General features: G+C 46.8%; 1 protein-coding gene and 1 long non-coding RNA gene across 3 annotated transcripts in view; both read left to right on the forward strand.

Moving 5' to 3' along the window:
* Positions 1–12,690, forward strand: part of RBPMS2 (RNA binding protein, mRNA processing factor 2) — a 49,871-nt gene extending 37,181 nt beyond the window's left edge. The window contains exons 4-9 of one of the 2 annotated variants that reach the window (XR_014557954.1): positions 171–233; positions 1,394–1,544; positions 2,496–2,641; positions 5,256–5,430; positions 9,652–9,719; positions 11,333–12,690. Coding sequence is in view for 1 of the 2 variants with exons in the window: in XM_083712955.1 (XP_083569081.1) it covers positions 171–233; positions 1,394–1,544; positions 2,496–2,641; positions 9,652–9,714 (423 nt within the window). In the remaining variant the exon portion in view is untranslated. The remainder of the gene's footprint in view (positions 1–170; positions 234–1,393; positions 1,545–2,495; positions 2,642–5,255; positions 5,431–9,651; positions 9,720–11,332) is intronic. The other variant, XM_083712955.1, reaches the window with a different exon arrangement.
* The window catches only part of LOC310831800, a 389,087-nt gene that overhangs the window by 364,372 nt on the left and 3,376 nt on the right, over positions 1–21,339 (forward strand). The gene's annotated exons all lie outside the window — the stretch shown is intronic.

A 21,339-nucleotide genomic window follows, 5' to 3' on the forward strand; every position in this document is an offset into this window, starting at 1 on the left:
GTCCCCTGCCTGTTTGGAGCTACCAGCTCTGTGAAGGGCACCTGGAATGGAATGGATTGGAAACGAAACGAAACCATCACCACAAGCTGTACTCAGCAGTGTGGCTAGATCAGTTAGTTCCAAGCACACATCATGCACATGTTGTTTAAACCATGTGTTCTTTTCCCTAGCCGGTTGGCTTTGTTACCTTCGACAGCCGGTCTGGTGCGGAAGCTGCAAAGAATGCACTGAATGTGAGTATTGAGGACCATGCAGTTCAGGTACTTGCACAGCCCAATAGCCAGAATGACTTGGGCTCAGCATGCAATTCCATCCCATCTCATATCCGGTAACTTCATTGAAAGGGAAGTGCTGTAGATCTCCAGCTACTTGGGACTCATACCAATAACTATTATAACACATACTTGCAAACTTTGCAAGTTCTCCTTACCACGTGGTGGAATGATGCTCAAAGCAAGCTAATCTGGAGTTGGAGCACTTCAGGGCATTAGTGAGCTGTGTGGGTTAACTGTGTTGCACCAGTTAAGCCCAGATGACATGGCTGCCATGTGTTTTCTGCCCTTCAAGGCAGCACCGGTCCAAGACATTTTGGCACCTGAGGCAGACCCCCAAATGGTGCCCCCTCCCCTCCACGAGGGAAGAAGGGGTGAGGGGATATCTACATTGGGAACAAGGGGAGGAAAGAAGGATCGACATCGGGATCTGCTGTGTCTGTGGATCCTACCACCTGAGGCAGTTGCCCCACCTTGCCTCATAGGTGGGCCGGCCCTGCTTCAAGGGAAAACCTAGGAATCTGTGGCATCTGTTGGGATGCAAGGAAAGGTCTTCTTTTCCTGGCTCTCACTTGGAAGCCATTTCATGCAGAAATAGCTTGCGCAGTGGGGTGGAGTTGCAGCAATAGCCTCCCAAGAGCAGAGAGGGGACAGGCTTGCATCCTCATAGTCCCGACTTCACTGCCACTTTGTCCCAGTGATGACTGTTGCCACACGGCTGTTCCTGTGGTGCTCTCCCCACCCCCCAGCAGGCAAACAGCTGCTGATGAAATGAGCTGGGAGCACAGCTGGCAAGGACCAAACATACACAACCACCGCAAAGGCCAATTGATGCTCTGTTGTGTGTGCTTCAAAAACTCTTGAGGGCAGTCTGAAACTGTAGGCTCTGTTCCTGCTACCAATACTCCTACATACGTGGACCCAGCCTGATCCGTGGGAAAGGCACACATACAACTTCTCCTTCCCAAGCTTTTGCATTGACAAGAAAGCACATTTTCTGTATTGGCCTTGCACATTTTATGTACCGCTCTTCAGCCAAATTGTGTTCCAGGGTGGTTTCCAAGAAGATTGACTGCATGACTTTTGTTTCATTCTGTTCTTTCTCTCTTCTGCCGCTGCAGGGCATCCGCTTTGACCCGGAGAACCCCCAGACGTTGCGGTTAGAGTTTGCTAAGGCCAACACCAAGATGGCAAAAAGCAAGCTGATGGCCACACCAAATCCCACCAACCTCCACCCTGCCCTGGGAGCGCACTTCATTGCACGGGACCCTTGTGAGGAATATTGTGGAACAGGGGGAGGAGTGCAGGCCTGCACTGGGGGGGTTGGTGCCCTAGATCAGCCTTTCCTAACCATGGGTCACCACATGTTGTGGAACTACAACTCCTGTCGGCCCCAGCCAGCATGGCCCCAGTGGTCTGGGATGATGGGAATCGTAGTCCAACACTATCCAGGTGGTTGGGAAAGGCTGCTTTAGATGATGGCACAGGCTGCCATTTCCTGCTTTTACTGAGGGTTGCCTCACACATGGCAGCAAATGACTTCCCCAAGCAAACACTGATGGGGTCAGCTGTAGCTCCTTTGGGAAGCAAAACTTTTGTATTAATTGATAATAGCATCTGTGTGCAAGAAAGAGGTGTTGAAGGGGCTTAAAACGCAAGGAGATTAAAATCAATGTATGCCGTGGTATGAATGTGGCAGCTATGCCTATTCATAACTCTTTTGTTTTTACTGTGTGTTTAGACCTGTGTGAAGCAACCCTTAGCAAAACACATCTGCTGCACATGGAGGGAAGAGTATCTGAAAGAACTGGAGCCCAACCTCCTGGTGCCGCTGTGCCCAACTCCCATTAGCCCCACCCAATGAGACCAGTGATGGGAGTTGGAGTGCAGAAGCACCTGGAGGCAAACAGGCCAGGGGACGGGATGGGGCGGCTGCCCTAGATTCATCCCCCGTCTCTGAGTGTGGAATAGGAAACACCTGTGTGTGCGCACCTCTGTGAGATGCTTGAGCAGGGCTGCTTGGATGGCTGGCACTGGGTGGAAGCCCTTTGGTCCTGAGCTGGGGTTATGAGATGTGGTTCAGATGTGTGTATTTGCATCTTACCTTGCTGCTCTTTCCGCCAGAGGTGCTGCTGCCCCTACACAACCCAGCCTGTTTGGTTTATTTCCTTCTCTCTCTCCATCCATGTCTTGAGTGACGTGCTGTTGCTCCCTCATGTCTAGATGACCTGACTGGAGCAACCCTGATCCCAGCATCTCCAGAGGCATGGGCTCCCTACCCACTCTACACCACGGAGTTAACCCCTGCCATCCCACATGCTGCTTTCACATACCCAGCTGCTGCCGCTGCTGCTGCACTTCATGCTCAGGTGAGTCCATAATGCCACCCCCCCTTTTTTTTTATGAGCAGGAATCTGTCTCCTTCCCCTTCCAGCTCCAACAGAATAGCCTGCACCTTGGTCCTGTCATTGCAACTGCAGGGAAATGCAGGACCCAGAGCCTGGTTGGGGTTTGATAAAGTTACTAAATTGTCATTCCCCTCCGCTGCTCACCCAGACAATACTGGCTTGCTTGGGGAATCAGCGGAGAGGATCCAAGTACCAGGAGAGCACAATTCAGTGACAGAGGAGCTGTCTCAAAGGAAAAGCTATCCCTTAAAGAATCCAGTACCCTAAACCGTTCAGCTGCTAGTAGTCTACTAGAGTGGCAGATCTGCATTAAAATAGGTGGTCTAGTACCTCTCAGTGCAGTCATAGGGAAGGGGAAGAAGGCTTGTGTTGGTCTGATATATAGAGTTCAGGAAAAGGACCTGGCCTAGAATTTGAAAGCATTGAATGAGGAAGATGAGATGCAGATAGAAACACTGAAAGGACTGGAAAGTGCTTTGCTGTGTTGCTGTACTGCTGGAGGCTGTCCCAATAAGGACTACATAGTGCAGAGAGCCAAAGCCTTTGACCAAGTTAATGGCTTGCACTCGATTGAATTAGTATAGCCTATTTTATAAAGGGGAAATAGATGTCAACCTTTTGGCTCTACAGTCTCCTGATGCTCTTGCATTGCCTCCCATAGCATAGCATAGCATCCTGGCTCTTTTCTCCCTCCATAAGGGATCCCAGAGTCGAGGAGAGTTCTAGAATGCATTGCTTTACACAGGCCAGATCCCCTCCATGTGACTCTTAATGTGCTTGCGCCTCCCTGGTGTTCAACTCTTTCTGTGTGTGTGATGCTTCTACACCAAGTGTGTCAAATTTATGGTCTCTAATATAATAAATGCATTTGACTACATGGTATGGCTTCTGCAGGCAGTGTGTTCAAAAGTTGAGTGCCTCCTGCCTGGGAGAATACTGTGCCTGTTGCAGGATATCAGCCGGGGACAGTGCTGGATGTGATGCTTTGCTGCTCCTGCAAAAGGGGGAGCTCGGAACAGTGGTGTTTTCCTCTCACCCCTCCTGTCCACTTGGGTAGATCATTTCCCTGGAATGAACCCAGCAACTCGTCCTCTGAAATGAATGAATGTGTTACTCATAAAGCTTTTATAGAGTTAAACATTACTTCGCCCCTCCTTACTAAACAACTGTCAGCGCAGCATTCCGCCCAATACGTGAGGCTGGAAGCCTGGTGTGTGAATGTTAAGGATGGGAGAAGTTTGCTGACAGGTGTTGGAAGGAAGCCTAACCAGGAGATAGTTGCCAAGCCCTTCTGCCTATGTGGTTAAAGCAGCCAGATGAGGTGTTTTGTTGCAGTTCCACGTAACACAACAAGGGTGAATAGTCTCCCCAAAGTGGCGCAACTTTGGCGGGGACAATAAAAACCCTATCTCTTAAATGCTTGCTCCCATCTCTGGCAGCTTATTGGGGCATTTTTCTAACAACTGTATCATCGTCTTCCTTAGTCGGAAGTCAAATCCCAGGCAGCTAGGAATCTTACAGTGAATGATGAGATGTTGTTGCAAGACTACAGGCTTATCCGCACTTACCTGTATCCGAGCGCTCTATTTTTTTCGCCCTGGAGCGTTCCTCACAAAAACCCACTTTTTAGCGCTCAATTGGAGCAAATGTCAATTTGGGTTTTTCACAGAGTGCTGTTTGCTCCAGTTGAGCTTTAAAGAGCAGTTTTTTTGCAGGGAAAGCTCCAGAGCAAAAAAGCAGGGCACTCGGACATGGAGCTTTAATACACTGACCATGCCTGGAACAAGTGGAGGAAAGTAAAATGCAGATAAGCCCTATCTAGACATTAGATTGATCCACTTTCTGCTGCCGCTAAGGACAAACACAGCCAATTCGGAAATAATTTGCCCTCGCTCTGAACACATGCACCCTTCCAGTGCAATCGCCAAGGAAGCACTTGTGAGACCTCCCATTCCATTGCTTTCAGCTCAACCCTAATCAGAATTGCTCCTGGGCTGTGAGAAAGAGTTATGCAGAGAAACTTCTCGTAGAAAGGTACATGAAAAGTGGGCAACTGCCAATGACTACAGACTTGCTGGAGTGTCTCCAGTACCAATGTTTCCCTCTACTAAAACACACCACTTTATTTCTGGGGTGGGAAACCTGTGTCCACATCCCCACAGGTGGTTGTGCTGCAAGTCAAGTCACCCCTGAACATTTGCCTTGTTGGCTGGGGCTGATGGGAGTTTGAGTTCAGTAACTTCCGGCAGGCCACAGGTTCTCCACCCTCTCCTTAGCTGAATGAACTAACAAATGACAATGCAAGAAATCTTCCTCTGTAGCCCTTCTTGCAGCCCAAGAAGAAAAGAGGCATCTCTAGACGGGTTGTTCCAGTGGTTTGAACAGCGATGACTACGGATTCTGTGTTTGCCCCTGAATGCTGATTCCCTCCCACCCTCTTCCCCATCCCACCAAATCTCCTGGCAGGTTGTCATGATCAGTGGCAGCTGCCAGCAAAATACCTCTTGCCCCCCCCCAAGGGGCTCCCACAGCGGCCAACTGGTGGTTGAAATGATCCCTCCTTTGATGTCTTCAGTGACCTGCCGCCAGGATGCCTACGCAGGCCAGCCCTGAAGCTCAAGGCTGGCCCTGGAGGTGTGGGACACCATAGTCCTGGCTTGCCCCTGCTAGAGTGGAGTGGCTGTACAACAGCTTTATTCCTAGAAGCCTTTAAGGATGGTGGGTCCCGTCTCTGGAAAAAGGCTGGTAAGGTAACATCATCTCTCTGCCATTTTGGGCACAACGGGGTTTTCCGCAAGCTTCTTTTTTTATTATTTTTCTGCCCCATCTCTTCCTTGGCAACCCAGTGCATGGGCCTCCACGCTATCCACCCACCAAAAGCCCAGGCAGGATGAAATGCCAGGTATTTCTCTAACCCACCTCTTGCCAACTTGGCACACATGACATGGCACCACAGCATGGCACCCCTTGTGTTGAAAGTGGCCCCACTGAGCAGGGATGGATTGGTCCTGCCTGTGGGAGGGGAGGAGCCTCAGCGGGTGGCAGTCCTGCCACATGGTGCTGTCGAGCTGGGGGGGGGCTCCCTGCCACCTTTTTTCACTCACCACAGTCACGTGGTGGGAGGGGGGTTGAGATTGTAGTCGTAGCAACAGCACACACGGATTTAATTTCCCCCGCACAGCCAACTGGTGCACACACACACATCAGTCACGCTATGGACTCTGTCAAGGAAGGGAGGACCCGTCCTTGACAGGAGACCAGAATATCCTTCTTTACACTCTTTCCAAATGTAAAAAATCCTGATTTCCTTTAATATAATTTTGTTCTTTTACTCCTTCACTCCAGTCTGATACAGTTGCTGCCTATGTCATAGAACTTCATAGGAAAGGGCTGAGGAAGATGTTGGAGAGGGTGGAAGTAGGGTTGGACAAATCTGTTAATTGTGGTTTCTTCTGTTTTTCCAGGCTAAAATTTGGGTTCATATTTCCACTAGTGTGATTTTTTAAAAAGGGAATTTATCCTAATATATACATTTTTTATGCAATTTTGCATAATGCACGTCTTGAAAACCATTTCCCCTAATAATAATGCATTTTTGTTCACATGTTTTCATAGATAAATGCACTCTTGTGCACATTTTACCCCATTTTGTACATATTGCTTAGCTGAGGAGCTGAATTGCAGACTTCGGAGAAGTGGAAGTTTTGAAGCATAGCTGAATTTCAGTTCCCATATTGTTTCAAGGAAGCATGAGTTAAGAAAGTTAGGCTTTAAATGCAAGCTGAACTGAATTCTCTCCCTTCCCTAAGTGGAACTGTTTAGTAAAACAAAGGGTTATGCTGTTCTGACAGACAGATTTTTAAAAAACTTTACAGATTTCATAAGAACTTACATTAGAGGGTGAGAGCACCAATCTTAGAAGACATCTCCCTTTATCAGGAGATACCTCTGAAGGTGATGCAGGCATCTTTTTTTAAAAGTGTGCTGCTTCACAGTTGCTTACTCATGTGCAAGTGTAATCAATTGAGTAGAGTCATGTGATGGGCCCTCGTGATATGGACTGTTAGCCACGGTCTGTATGTATCCTGTATCTTCCCTGTCATTGCATATCGAATAATTGTGTTTTGATGTCCCCCCCCCCCCGCACCAGCCAGCTTTGGTCCAGATTGAGAAAAAGAACACCCTAGCTGCCTTTTTGAAGCTGGTAATATGTACGCAGCCCATATGTAGAAGCAGCTGGCTTACTAAAAACACTCTGGAGAGAACCGCCCATTCCGCCAATGCTCTCTGTCTGGTCAACACAGATATCAAAGCAGCCTCCAGATACACAATTGTCATCTTAGCACAGGCATAGAGCCAACCTCTTGCCCTTCCATTGGGTTGCATGTGCACCTTGGGTGGCTGTATCTCTCCTGGCAGGATCCTGCAGATCTAGCGACTTGAGGGTTTTCTTTCCAGGGTTAAAGAGCACTGCACAGCCCGGCCAGGGAAACTTCCTGTTTCCACTCAGTTGTTGAGCAGAAGGAACAAAACTAATTCCAGATGTGCGGGGGAGATGGATGTAGGAATCTGGGAAATGCTTAAGCTACAGCTTGGGAGTGGTGGGAGTTTGTGGAAGGGCAGAAATACAAAACATGACAATGCTGGTGGCTGCTATCAGGTGGGAGAACTAAATGCAACTTTTAACTTGCAGGGAAGGATAATGGTAAGAAAAAAATTAGGTTGGCAGGCATGCTGCAGAGCAAGCCGTACTCACAGACTGTGCAGATGTTGGAGGGAGTAAGAAGTCCAGTCCCCCAGATGTTAATATTGGCAGCAGATTTTATATATAAATTATAGTGCATCTAGTCGTACCAGTACAAAGGTGTGTTAATCCTCCTGAGCAACTTTTATATTACATCACATCCACATTGTATATTTGAAGCACTCTTGCATCACTCTTAACTGTTATGGCTTCCCCTGAAGAAACCTGGGAACTGTAGTTGTTGAGTGGGAATTGTAGTTCTGGGGGGGGGGTCACCTAAGTCTTGACGCCCATAACAGACTTCAGTTCCCAGGATTCTTTGAGGGAAGCCATTATTGTTACAGTGGGTATAATTTAAGAGTACTTTAAATGTATGCTGTGGATATAGTCTAAGTTGCGAAAGGTCTTTAAGCAGAGACTGCAGAATGCTCTAGCTCTGAATTCCTAGCGTTAAAATGGGGATTCGACCTTCAAGGACTCCCCTCCAACTGTATTATTGGGTGGAGCACATATAGTACTAATTATATTTACATTGGTCCTACTATTATGCCTTATGAGGAGGGCAAAGGTCCAGTTGAAACTGCCTTCATGAATCCTGAAAGATATGTTCCTCTTGGTTCCTGTGCAGTAAGAAATTTCTATTTGCTTTAGCTTGGGGATGGGCAACATGCAGCCCCTCAGATGGTCCTAGGCTGCCCCAGCTAGCATGGCCAATGCACAGGGATAATGGGATTTGTAATCCGGCAATGACTGGATGCCCACAGGTCCCCCATTGTTGCTTTTTCAGGTCATGGTTGTTGGGTTACTTCTGGACCAAACGCTGCTGCAGCTGTCCAGATGTTACCTCTTCTCCCCTGTTAAGTTGCCCTAGGCCCAAAACTTCTCAGCATTTTGCAGGTGTCAAAATAGGGGCTCTTGTACATTTGATACCTCACTATTCTCACACAAAGGGTCCCTGCGCACAAGCCTCGCACACTACTGCACATTTTCAGGCTCTGCTTGCTTTATTTGTTTACTCTGAAGCAGCCTCCTCTGCACCGAATTCTGGAGTAGGCGTGTCTCGTGCGCAAGAGAAGGCTATCTGCAACAGTTTAGTCATTGTAATAAACATTGTAAGTTTAAAAAAAACAAAACTTAAAAAACCACCACACCTTAATTTGCCAGTGGTTGTACTTGTAAAATAGCTGCAACTTGAAATGTGGTTGGTCACGTTGACTAGGTGGTTAAGTTGTTTGGGAAGCAGTGCAGTGGGTTAAACCACTAAGCCTAGGACTTGCCGATCAGAAGGTCGGCGGTTCGAATCCCCATGACAGGGTGAGCTCCCGTTGTTCGGTCCCTGCTCCTGCCAACCTAGCAGTTCAAAAGCACATCAAAGTGCAAGTAGATAAATAGGTACCACTCCGGCGGGAAGGTAAACGGCGTTTCCGTGCGCTGCTCTGGTTTGTCAGAAGCGGCTTAGTCATGCTGGCCACATGACCCGGAAGCTGTACGCTGGCTCCTTCGGCCAATAAAGCGAGATGAGCGCCGCAACCCCAGAGTCGGCCATGACTGGACCTAATGGTCAGGGGTCCCTTTACCTAGGGATTGGAAAGGAAGCAGGTTGTAAGTGTTGCACATGTGATCTATTTTTAAAATCTCAAATAGGAACATTTATTTACCAGAGACTTGGTTCCAGACAAGAAGTACCAGTTCTGATAAATGTGGACAGTTGGAGCACGTGAGAGTGCTTTGGTTGTGATGGCAAGGAACAGCCAAGAATTAAAGCATCACCGCAGAGTTGTAATGTGGGGCAGGAAAGAGGCCCATGAGCTGTAGGTTGAGTCGTAAGACAGCCATTGTTGCCACCTTGTCCTTTTTGTGGCAAAACCTACAGCTCTGCAGGTCATTCATCAAACTTGACCTCCAAGGCATAAACTTCCTTAGAACTGGGAGTTGAGAAAAGATGTATCAGTTGCCTTGAAGGGGCAGAGAAGATATTATGGGACCTTACTAATGTTAGGGGCTTAGCAAGCTTGAGTATGTCTCCCTGTATCAATTATTCAAAAGATTGCAGGGAGCAACACATGCTGCCAGAAAAGAGTGGCAGTCCTGTTTTCCAGAGGATCTTGAGGAATAATGAGCAACCTAAGAGAAGTAGCTTACATGGAGTTTTTGGGAGCACTAGTTACCTTCGTTGGATGCACTGATATTTCCCCCTCCTCTATCACACTCTGTCATTCTCTTCTAGATGCGCTGGTATCCGCCCTCTGAAGCTACCCAGCAAGGATGGAAGTCTCGTCAGTTCTGTTAGTTTTAGTGAGTATCTGGCTTGGGTGACTTGGCTCAATAATAATAATAATTTATTATTCATACCCCGCCCATCTGGCTGAGTTTCCCCAGCCACTCTGGGCGGCTCCCAATCGAGTGTTAAAAACAATACAGCATTAAATATTAAAAACTTCCCTAAACAGGGCTGCCTTCAGATGTCTTTTAAAGATAAGATAGATGCTTATTTCCTTGACATCTGATGGGAGGGCGTTCCACAGGGCGGGCGCCACTACTGAGAAGGCCCTCTGTCTGGTTCCCGGTAACCTCACTTCTCGCAATGAGGGAACCACCAGAAGGCACTTGGTACTGGATCTCAGTGTCCGGGCTGAACGATGGGGGTGGAGACGGTCCTTCAGGTATAATCTCTCATTAGTGGGGATCGGATAGTTGGACGTCAAGTATAATGATCTTTGTTAGATGAAACACAGACGGTGGGCATAACAGCAGAGCCGCCCCTACTATTAGGCCAGGTAAGTGAGGTGAGCTGCTGCCTCAGGTGGTAGATACATGGAAATATGTGGTGAAGGAGACAGGGAGACATGGAATCAACCAACAAGTCCTTTACATTCTCTTGAGCTGGTGACAGTAACGCTACACTACAGCCTTAACGTACCGTGTTTTTTGCTCTATAAGACGCACCAAACCATAAGACGCACCTAGTTCTGGGAGGAGGAAAACAAGAAAAAATAATATTCTGAATCCCAGAAGCCAGAACAGCAAGAGGGATCGCTGTGCAGCGCTCCCTCTTGCTGTTCTGGCTTCTGGGATAGCTGTGCAGCCTGTATTCGCTCCATAAGACGCACACATATTTCCCCTTACTTTTTGTGAGGGAAAAAGTGAGTCTTGTAGAGCAAAAAATACGGTAACTATGTGGAATGGGAGGGTTACATATTATTGCCCGCACATGGGAATACCAGTGAAAGCAAGACTCCCTCATGGCAGGTCCCACTGCCCCCTTCAGTCATAATGTTCAGAAGCACCTGCCATGTGAACAATGTGATGAATGCTGACTGATGTCACATGAAGTGGGAGAGGTGGCAGACTCCCTGGTTAGGGGGCTATTGTCTTTTTCTTACTGTGTTATCTATTTTGTGTTTGTGTTGCAAACCACCCTGTGATCCTTAGATGAAGGGCGGTATATAAATTTAATAAATAGTGACAATAGTAACGTTACTCTTTAGGTTGGAATCTTGGGATCTGGGGTGGAGGATTCTCTCCTGGTTATAGTGTTTGAGGTAAGGTTCAACTGCTGGTCTTCTGTAGGTACAATGCAGGAAGTAGGAGCCTTTTGTCTGCCCTGGGCAGACCCAGATAATCTCCACTAGTGACTGCTGTTTATTCTAACACTCATATATGGCCCATGAGCTTAGGTTACGTCCACCAATTACCGTATTTTAACAAAGTTTTGATTGGTGTTCCCTGCAAGGAGATGCCTCCATTTATAACCACAGACCTCCAATTTTTTTTTGAAGTCTTTGGTCTCTTCTCTGAGCAAACAAGCAATGATAGGGAGGATGGGGGTGGAAGCTATCCTCCTTGCATCATAGTGGGACTTAGATGAATGGTGTTCTCAGCAATGCTCTCCCCCTTGTTTTTTCAAGAGCTGCCTCTTGGTCCACGTTTTCCCCCTTTGTCTCTCCATGGAGTGATGTGCCAGGGATGAAGTTATCTGGATCGCTGGAAACCTTCCTTCCAAGCCCTTCTTGTGGGCACCAGCAAGGTGCTCAACTGCAGTAACCTGTCCTTCTTGTGAACGAAGATGTGGGCTTTCCCGTCCAGGACTGTGAACATAAACTGCCCACCCCCTCACCCAACTCAGTGGACTCTGCATGGTCTGTGTTTTCGCTTGCCTGCCTGTCTCGCCCTCCGCTAACTCATAGCAAACTTCCATTTCTGAGTTTCTCCTCCTGCTACGCTGGAGAGACTCGGTTTTGGTGACAGACCCTTTTTCTCTTCTCGGTTTTCCCCCCCTTTTTTCTGGTTTCCAGCTGGGTTCCTGGCACAAAAACGTGGTCTAGCTGTGTGTACGGTGCAATATCCAGGACCTTCTTATCCTAAACATTGTTTATGCAGTTCCGCTGGAGGAAGCGAAAGACAATCAGTTTTGCATGTTTTCTGGCATGAATTTAAAACACTTTAACTTGGGTGTGTGCGTGTGTGAGTGTGCAAAGCTTGTTTTTGTTCTAGCATTTGTGTAACCATAGCAACGGGTCTTGGCCTAGCTATTGATCACTGAAGTTTTTCATCTTGCTTCTGTGAAGACTTTGCTTCTGGAAAACACTATCCTAGTTTTTGCCCTCTCTCTCTCTCTGTCCCCCCCGCCCCATCCCCTTGGCTTTCTTTTTCCTCCAGTTTTCCCTTTCCAATTTCTGCTTTGACTAGAATTTGAAAAAGAAAAAAAAGTTTCTTCTCGAAAGTACAATGCACTGGGTTTCTTGTCCATTTGCCCTTCTCCAGTTAAAAGTCAGGGTTGTTTTTGTGTTTGTTTTCAGTCAGACTTCTATATATAGAACAGCTGTAAAATATTTAACCTTTTTTTCCACATCCCTCTGATTGGAGAGAATCCAGTCATGCCAAATAATCAGCCATCCTTATGGGAATACCGAACAAAGATGTACGAGTATTTTTGTACCATGTGTAATAAGGAAGTATTTATGCATCATAAAAGATTTTGTGGTTTTTGTGCAATTAATTATTATTAAAGAGAAACTGTAATCTGTAAGATAAGTTAAATGTTTAGTTAAAAGCTTGAAGAGAAAAAGACTTTTTTCTGTAACTGATTCAGTCAGGCATAGTAACAAGAAGTTGTGCAATTTTTGTTAACATTTTATTGCTTGGTATTTGGAAGTGCTTTAAGTATTATTGGACCATGGCTGTCTCGCTTGTATTAAGATTCTTGAGAAATAACTTGCTATATCCTATGAGAATGTGAAACTGGATAATATATGAATTGTACTCAGTGGTGTGTTGACTCTTTAGTGTGGTGGGGGCAAGGGTGCAATGTGGCTCTTAACTTATAGAGCTCAGAAACCTGTCCTGTTTTGGAAATGTGGCATGGGGTTACATTTGCGCCACACCTTCAGAGTTCTTGCCTACCACTTTAGCATCCATAACTTCTCGCAAAGAATGCTGGGAAGTGTAGTTTAAGGGTGCTAAGAGTTGCCAGAAGACTCCTATGCCCCTCTCAGAGTTAAAATTCCCAATTCAGACCCCTTCTCAGGGAACTCTATGAATTGTAGCTCTGAAGGGAACAGGCTCTCCTGACAACTCTCGGCACCATTAACAAACTACATTTCCCAGGATTCTTTGCAAGAAGGCATGACTATTAAATGTATACAGTGGTACCTCCGGTTAAGTACTTAATTCGTTCTGGAGGTCCGTTCTTAACCTGAAGGACCACTTTAGCTAATGGGGCCTCCCGCTGCTGCTTCGCCGCTGGAGCACGATTTCTGTTCTCATCCTGAAGCAAAGTTCTTAACCCGCGGTATTATTTCTGGGTTAGTGGAGTCTGTAACCTGAAGCGTCTGTAACCCGAGGTACCACTGTATATGTATGCTGGATGTTGTGCATCTGCCTCCCTCACCCCTCAGTCCTCATCCTCGCTGTGGTGATAAACCTCTAAGTAGAACAGAATTGCTAGGTCACGGAGGGAAACATACACCAGAGGCAATTTGGACAGGAACATGTATCACACCCTCCAACATTCCTCGGATGAAAATAGGGACATTCTGTTCTGCATCGGTATCACTGCTTGAGCATTTCTCCTGGTCAAGTGCGAAAGTTATTAGAGGAAACACACAAAACGGCAGTATGTTAAGCGCAGAAATCTTTCTGTTCCTATCTCTAGGAACCAAAGCTGTGTACCTCCGAACTACCAGTTGCTGGAAATGCCCTGCTTCTGAGCTTCCTTTTGGCAGAAAAGGATGCTGGAATAAATAGAGATTTGGTCTTGCTGATTTGGTGGTCTGTGCTGCACCATTTCAGACTCTGCTTGTGGGACTCAATGCCCTTTGTATCAAAGAGTCCGGTCATGTAGAAAGCTGCTGTGTTATGGGGGGAAAGTCCCTAGTTTTTGATATGGAGAGAATTTTACATGGGGTAACACCTAGAGCCAGACTTAGCCGCTTTGTTGAGAACTGGGCCTCACTTCTGCATGGCTGGAATGTAGCCAGCCCTCCACCTGCCTGTCCAAATGTCTACCTAACAGTCATCCAGTGAGTGGCTCTGGCTGTCGGCTTCTTCTTTCTTCTTCATCTCTGTGTTGCCTTTGTAGTGCTCAGCAGGAAAGATGATGGGGACTAAACTGAAATTAGTTGGCTCTGGTTCCACGTGCCATTCGGGCTCCTTGTCTTCTGCCCTGGTAGTCTGAATGGACACTTAACCACTGCAGAGCCTAGCCATATGATCAATTCTCATACCTGCCCTTTCCTTGAATGAATTCCACTTTGTGTTTTATAACCGCCTGACACGTGCCTGGTCATCTGCTGTCCCTGTCCTCTTTGCTTCGTGGTGTGCTTGCATCGAAGCCCAAGCTGCCATGACCAGTGCCCACCAATTTGGCACCTCTGGAGGAGAGAATGGTCTTCCCTTTTTGCCTGCTGTGTGGATGCACCTGTTCCATTAGAGGGGCAAGATGCGCTGCCGTCACCAAAAGGCAGGGACTGTTTTCATGAATAAATGATAACAAGTAAACCGTTCATGTTGAAACGACTGCTCAGCCAAGCGACATTCTCCCCAGCACCAAATAACTCTTCCCCACCCCCCTTCCTGCAGTGCAGGTGTCTCCCTAGTGGGCAGGACTAGGAAGGGGGAGGTTGCAGGCAGCAGTTGGAGGGAGGGTTGAAGTGTTTCTGCAAATGCAGGTAAAACTGCACAGCCCCTTTCCCAAATCCATACACACAGGAAAAAGCACAAAGCAGACATTGCGTCTCCCAAATACAAACTATTTCAACATTCGAACCCAGACTTCTATGCATTCTCCATGTTATTGGGAGCATCAGTCACTGGATTCTTCTGGTATTATTATTATTATTAAATTAATTTATACCCCGCCCATCTGGCTGGGCTTCCCCAACCACTCTGGGCGGCTTCCAACAAAATATTAAAATACAGTAACGCATCAAACATTAAAAGCTTCCCTAAACAGGGCTGCCTTCAGATCTCTTCTAAAAGTCTGGTGGTTGTTGTTCTCTTTGACATCTGATGGAAGGGCGGGTGCCACTACCGAGAAGGCCCTCTGCCTGGTTCCCTGTAACTTGGTTTCTCGCAATGAAGGAACAGGCAGAAGCCCCTCAGCGCTGGACCTCAGTGTCCGGGCAGAACAATGGGGCTGGAGATGCTCCTTCAGATATACTAGACTGAGGCCAGTTGTGTTTGATGAGACATGGGTCTGCAACCCTGCTGTGTCTGTTGTAAGGATGGTTGATCTTGACTTTGGCTGTATTCCCTCTCGCCTGCTTAGAAGTGGCATCTCCATCTGCCCCCTTACCCTTGCTGCTGTTGGCAGAGGCGTACCCACAGTTTGGTCAAACCAGTCCCTGCCACAGGCACAGGGCATAAAAAAATCACCTTTCTGGCTATGGGAAGTTGTCGACGTAACACTGCTATTGCAGTGAGATCAGACATGGAAAAAGCTTTCTGTCCTCTTCGCACCATGGTACAGAGGCACACAATTTTTTTTTGCCTTTCATCCTCTCCCCACCCTCCCTCTGGATGTTTCAGTTACCTGGATTGTGTAAAATGTAGTAATAATTTCTAATGTGGCTATTGCAGTAAAGTTGCTTTTTCTTTTCAGAGGGCACTGCCCATTCAACTCTTTGCCAAGGGCCCCTAGGTACACCTTAACTTTTGGTTATCTTCTCCACATTCCCTACCCTTTTGCTAAATCTGAAGTCGGAGGCACAGCATTGCTTACGAGAGGAAGGCAAGGCAGCAATTAGAGCAAAAATCCCAAGTTGTATCTAAGAACAGGCCCCTTTCTGTCAAAGATCTTCCATGATCTGTGTGTAAGCCAGCAGAAGGAAAATTATAAATATACGGATCTCAGGGCAGCTGACAACATAAAAATGCAATATAAAAGCACAAAATGCATAATAAAAATAGGAACAAAACAAAACACACAGCCCAATAACCCCCCCTACCCCATTCTACAAACATATTTAAAAGAAGTATATGGTGCTACTCAGCCAAAAGCCTGAATGAAGAGGAACTAAAGGTGTATAATGAAGGTACCAGCCAAACCTCCCTGGGGAGAGCATTTCACGAATAGGCAGCCACTACAGAACAGGCCCGTTTTCGGGTTGCCGCTCTCCCGACCTCTTGAGGAGGCATGCGAAGAAGTACCTCAGATGATGGTTGCAGGGTCTGACTAGGTTCATATGGAGAGAGGCAGTCCTCAAGGTATTGCAATCCTGAGCCAAAATTGACTTGCCACCTGTATACTAGGCTTTTGCCAGAAAGGCAAAAACTATTTTTTCTGGGTGGTGATGGTCATTTTCTTGGAGCTAGAGCAAAGAGTCTAGCTTTTGGTTTCACTTGATCTTGTGTGTCAATGAGGGATATCCAATGATGATGATGATGATTTATTGCATTTATATCTCACCTTTCCTCAAGGAGCTCAAGCAACATCTGGAAGGCCAAGGGTTCCCCAGATCTGCTCCAGATTATTTAAAGGGAATGAGAACATATTTTTTTAAATTAAAGTACAACCCATGGAACATGGGGTCTCCACTTATTCTGGCTGTGTTATGAAATAAGGGCTATATTGGAAGGAGAGCTACAGTCTGTGGGTCACCTTTCCTGACAAAGCTCCTTCAAGAAGTCAACTTGGCTGCCCTTTGGTTTCCAGGAAGCTGTCCTATACCTGGCATATGTTATTAACCTCAGCATTGCCTGCATTGAGTGATAGCAGCACTCTGGAGTATGACAGTTATTTTCCCCAGCCTTACCTGTTGATGCCAGTAGTCAAACTGGGGACATTTGCAGTTGGAACATATGACTAGAGCCAAGCCCTTCCCATATATGCAAGCCACCAGTGGCACTGTGATCTAAACCACTGAGCCTCTTGGGCTTGCTGATCAGAAGGTTGGCAGTTCGAATCCCCACGATGGGGTGAGCTTCCGTTGTTCTGCCCCAGCTCCTGCCATCCTAACAATTTGAAGGCAGGCCAGTGCAAGTAGATAAATAGGTACCACTGTGGCGGGAAGGTCAATGATAATAATAATAATAAATTTTATTTATATCCCGCCCTCCCCAGCTGAAGCCGGGCTCAGAGCGGCTAACAACAATCAAATAATCCAACCGTTAAGCAAAATTCTGTGCAGATTGCCAAAGGAGGGAGTCAGGCTGCGCCCTGACCAAAGGCCTGGTGGAACAGCTCTGTCTTGCAGGCCCTGCGGAAAGATGTCAGGTCCCGCAGGGCCCTAGTCTCTTGTGACAGAGCGTTCCACCAGATCGGAGCCGCAGCCGAGAAGGCCCTGGCTCTAGTTGAGGCCAACTGAATGGTGTTTCTGTGCTCTCTGGTTTCTGTCACGGTGTTCCATTGCGCCAGAAGCGGTTTAGTCCTGCTGCCCACATGACCCAGAAAGCTGTCTGTGGACAAACGCCAGCTCCCTCTGCCTGAAAACGAGTTGAGCGCCGCAACCCATCGTCACCTTTGACTGGACTTATCTGTCCAGGGATCCTTTGCATTTTACCATTACCAGCTTCTTTGCCCAACTAGGCATTGTCTGCAGACTCTTAAGCAACAACAGCTCTCCAGGGTCTCGGGCAGAGATCTCTCCTATACCTGCTCCCTTGCGCTTTTAGCTGAAGGTGCCAAGGGCACATGTTCTACTGCTGAGCTACTGTTACACCCTCTGTCCCCTTCACACAGGTGGGGTATCTGTGGCTGTTCAGCTGTTGTTGAACTCCAGTCGCCATCACTCCACCAGCCAGCACAGCCAGAAGTCAAGGATAATAGGTGTTGCAGACACACAATACCTGGAGGGCCACAGGTTCCCCATCTCCGAAAATGTTGCCTCCCACTTCTTTTATTTTTACTCCAGTGGCTTCTCTCGCCACCAACACCTGCTCAGTCTCTGCATTGATTCCTGCTGAATCGTTTCTCCCTCCGCTCCTGTCTGTCAAACCAGCCACAGTACTCAGCTATGCTCACCTAAGCATGAATGGCCCCTGGGGACCACTAGAGCCAACCGTGGGAGCACCCTGCCCTCTGAATTATAGACGAGATTGTTTAAATCCTGCATTAACATGGGCTGAGCATGAATAATTCACACGCTCCGTGCTTGCAAAGGGGTCTTGCGCATGTGCGCACACATCCTTCATAATAATCAAAGTAGGTCATAGCAGAAGCCAGGGCCCTAGAACAGAAGCACATTGCAATAAACCCGTGTGTGTGTGTGTACACACACAGCTGTGTTGACAGGCAGAGCTGATTCTGCCTTAATCTGGTGTGTTCATAACCAGCTTGTTGGGAGGCAAACTCCATATAGCACAATAGCTATCTGGTTTTGAATACAGAATCTCCCCCTTCTAAAAACAGACACAACAACCAGGTCAGCTGTAAGTTGTTATTCACTTAAACCAGGGTTGGGGAAAATTTTGCGAAGGTGGCAGGAGGGCTGGGTTAGATGTCAAATTTGGTCTCACTCCCACCACCAGTGTGACAAGACAATGTGCTTCCCATGGGCTCCATGTCGAAGAACTACTCTGGCCCACCATGGCTGTAGCCAGAATTCTTGTTGGAGGAGGGGCATAAAGATCAAGTGTAAAAATACCCCCCAAAAGCGGACATTACGGAAGGCTGGCTTATGTTGGGGGGGACAGATTTCGGGGTGGTTAATTGAGTATTTTAAATGCTTTTCAATCATCCCCCCCCCCCGCTATGCCCATGCAGCCCACTTGGTATGAAAAGTTGGTTGCCCTGATGAAGACACTTGGGTCTTCCTGGTTTTACGAGAGAATTCTGAACATGGCTTTGGCGCCATCTGGGGGAAGGTCTCAGTTCAGCAATCCAAGAACTATGTACAGCAGACGCTTGGGTTGCGAACGTGAACCATATGGGATGCACATTCGCAACCCACAGCGTTCGCAACCTGCAGTGGCGCATCTGTGCACACATGGGTTGCGATTCAGCGTTTCTGTGCATGCGCAAAGCGCAATTTAGCACTTCTACGAATGTGCAACTGCCCAAACCCAGAAGTAACCCGTTCCGGTACTTCTGAAATTCGGCCTGAGTTTATCATGAGAGGTGGGGTGGGTGTGTACACACACACACACACACACACACACACAAGCACATACGTGTAGGCTTGCCAGTTGGAAGGTTAGCAGTTCGAATCCCTGCAACAGAGTGAACTCCCATTGCTCTGTCCCAGTTCCTGCCAACCTAGCAGTTCGCAAGCATGCCAGTGCAAGTGGATAAATGGGTACTGCTGCAGCGGGGAGGTAAATGGCGTTTCCGTGCGCTCTGGTTTCCGTCAGTGTTCCGTTGTGCCAGAAGCAGTTTAGTCCTGCTGGCCAGAAAGCTGTCTGTGAACAAACGCCGGCTCCCACAGTCCTAGAAGCAAGATGAGTGTCGCAACCCCATTGTTGCCTTTGACTGGACTTAACCATCCAGGGGTTCTTTACCTTTACACATGTACAAGCATATTATCAAATAGGAATGGACACAGCTGTCAGTTTTGGTTCTCTCTTTCTCACTCTTCTGATCTTAAAATTCAGTTGTGCAATGTTTATGCAGCAATTTCCAAACGTCCATGGGGCTTACAAGACCTCGATTGGGCCTCAAGTTGAGAAACAGCGTTAAACTGTGCATGGGAATGCGGCCTTTTTTCAAAGGGAAAAAACAAACTTTCCTCCCCTGGATTTTGCTAGTACTAAAATAAGAACTGCATCCTCCAGTTCCTTTTGCTGCCTGGGAATACCTGTGGCCTATAGGTCATTATGTATATAAAAGGAAAAAGACAAGGTTGTTGTCCCTTCTCTACTTTTTTTATTCATTCTAGCTCTGGAAACATTAGCTCTGGAAACATTAGTAAGAGAATAAAATAAAAAGAGGCGCAGAGATGAACAGAAATTGGGAGGGACTCATATTCTTATGTTTAATATACAGTTTTAACATTTACAGAGCCTATATGATCTTTAACAGAATTAGTGAAACTTGGAGCTGAATCTGGATGTTTAGTGTAATATGCATTGAATAAAGTAAAAGCAGAAAATATGGATATAAATGACAGCAGATTCCAGGAAAAAAAATTGATTATAGGGTATTGGTGGTGGTGATCCCATAAGAATAACAAATAAGAGCAACACACACACACACACCAACTGGCAATCTTACAAAACAATGTGAGAAACTATCTTTTTCAGGCCAGATTGCCCGAAGATTTTTCACTTCATTTCAACATTTATCAACTGAGATACTGGCTCAGCAAATTAACAAATGGCAGTGTCTTCTCAAAAATCATTTGGATCAAGAAAAAGCCAAGAAATAAAGGGGGATAAAAATGCGGGATAAAAAAACAAAAAACTGTCATCCGTGGGTTTCAGACCTAAATCTGTATTGTATTATGTATTGCAAATTGCATTAATTGGATCACTGAGCAAACTGACACTGCACAGATCAATCCAATCTCTGCCCAGGGAGAAGCAACTTATGCCACCACCTTATTTGAAGCCCTGCAGTTCATACTAGCCAGGGTGATGGTGGGTATATCTTCTTTTTCTGTCACAGAAGAGATGTCCACATCAGGCCCCTTTCTGGGAGCTGGACTGGCATAATATCCAGCATTTCCTTGAGATGATGGTAGCATTGCCTCTGCTCTGCTTTCTGTGCCTGCAGCAGGGACCTCCATAGTGGTGGCACCCTGTCAGCCCACAGGAACCTCTACTGGAACCTAACCTTCACCAGAAGTGTAGGCCAGGGGTTAGGATGACAACCTAAGAGATTTTACAACATTTGATGAATTAATTAAAAAGGCTGATACAGTGATGCCTCGCAAGACGAAATTAATTCGTTCCGCGAGTCTCTTCGTCTTGCGGTTTTTTTGTCTTGCGAAGCACGGCTATTAGCAGCTTAGCGGCTTAGTGCTATTAGCGGCTTAGCGGCTATTAGCGGCTTAGAAAAAGGGGGGGAGGGAAAAAACTCGCAAGAACTTGCAAGACGTTTCGTCTTGCGAAGCAAGCCCATAGGGAAATTTGTCTTGCGAAGCACCTCAAAAGACGGAAAACTCTTTTGTCTAGCGAGTTTTTCGTCTTGCGAGGCATTCGTCTTGCGGGGCACCACTGTACTAATGTATCATCCAAAATCTACAGGTTGCTCTTAAAATAGAACAGTGGGCCAGAAAAAGTTAGCAGATTAAATGGGAAAATGGGCTCAAAGTATTGCCCGGGAAGGGGGGGGGATGATCCCATGAGACACATGGGAAATTTTGTGGCACAGAGTCCATAAATGTTATTTGAACATGATGATAAGGGAGACTTGTTAGACAAATATACTATTTTAATACCATTTTATGTGCTTATAAGGGATAATGCATAATTCTACAGTTCTTGGTTTCAGAACTGACTTGTAACCGAAAAAAGGAACATAAAAAGTTATTTCCAG

This window comes from Podarcis gaigeae (genome assembly GCF_964106915.1).
Source record: "Podarcis gaigeae genome assembly, chromosome: 14".
Classification (NCBI taxonomy): Eukaryota; Metazoa; Chordata; class Lepidosauria; order Squamata; family Lacertidae; genus Podarcis; species Podarcis gaigeae.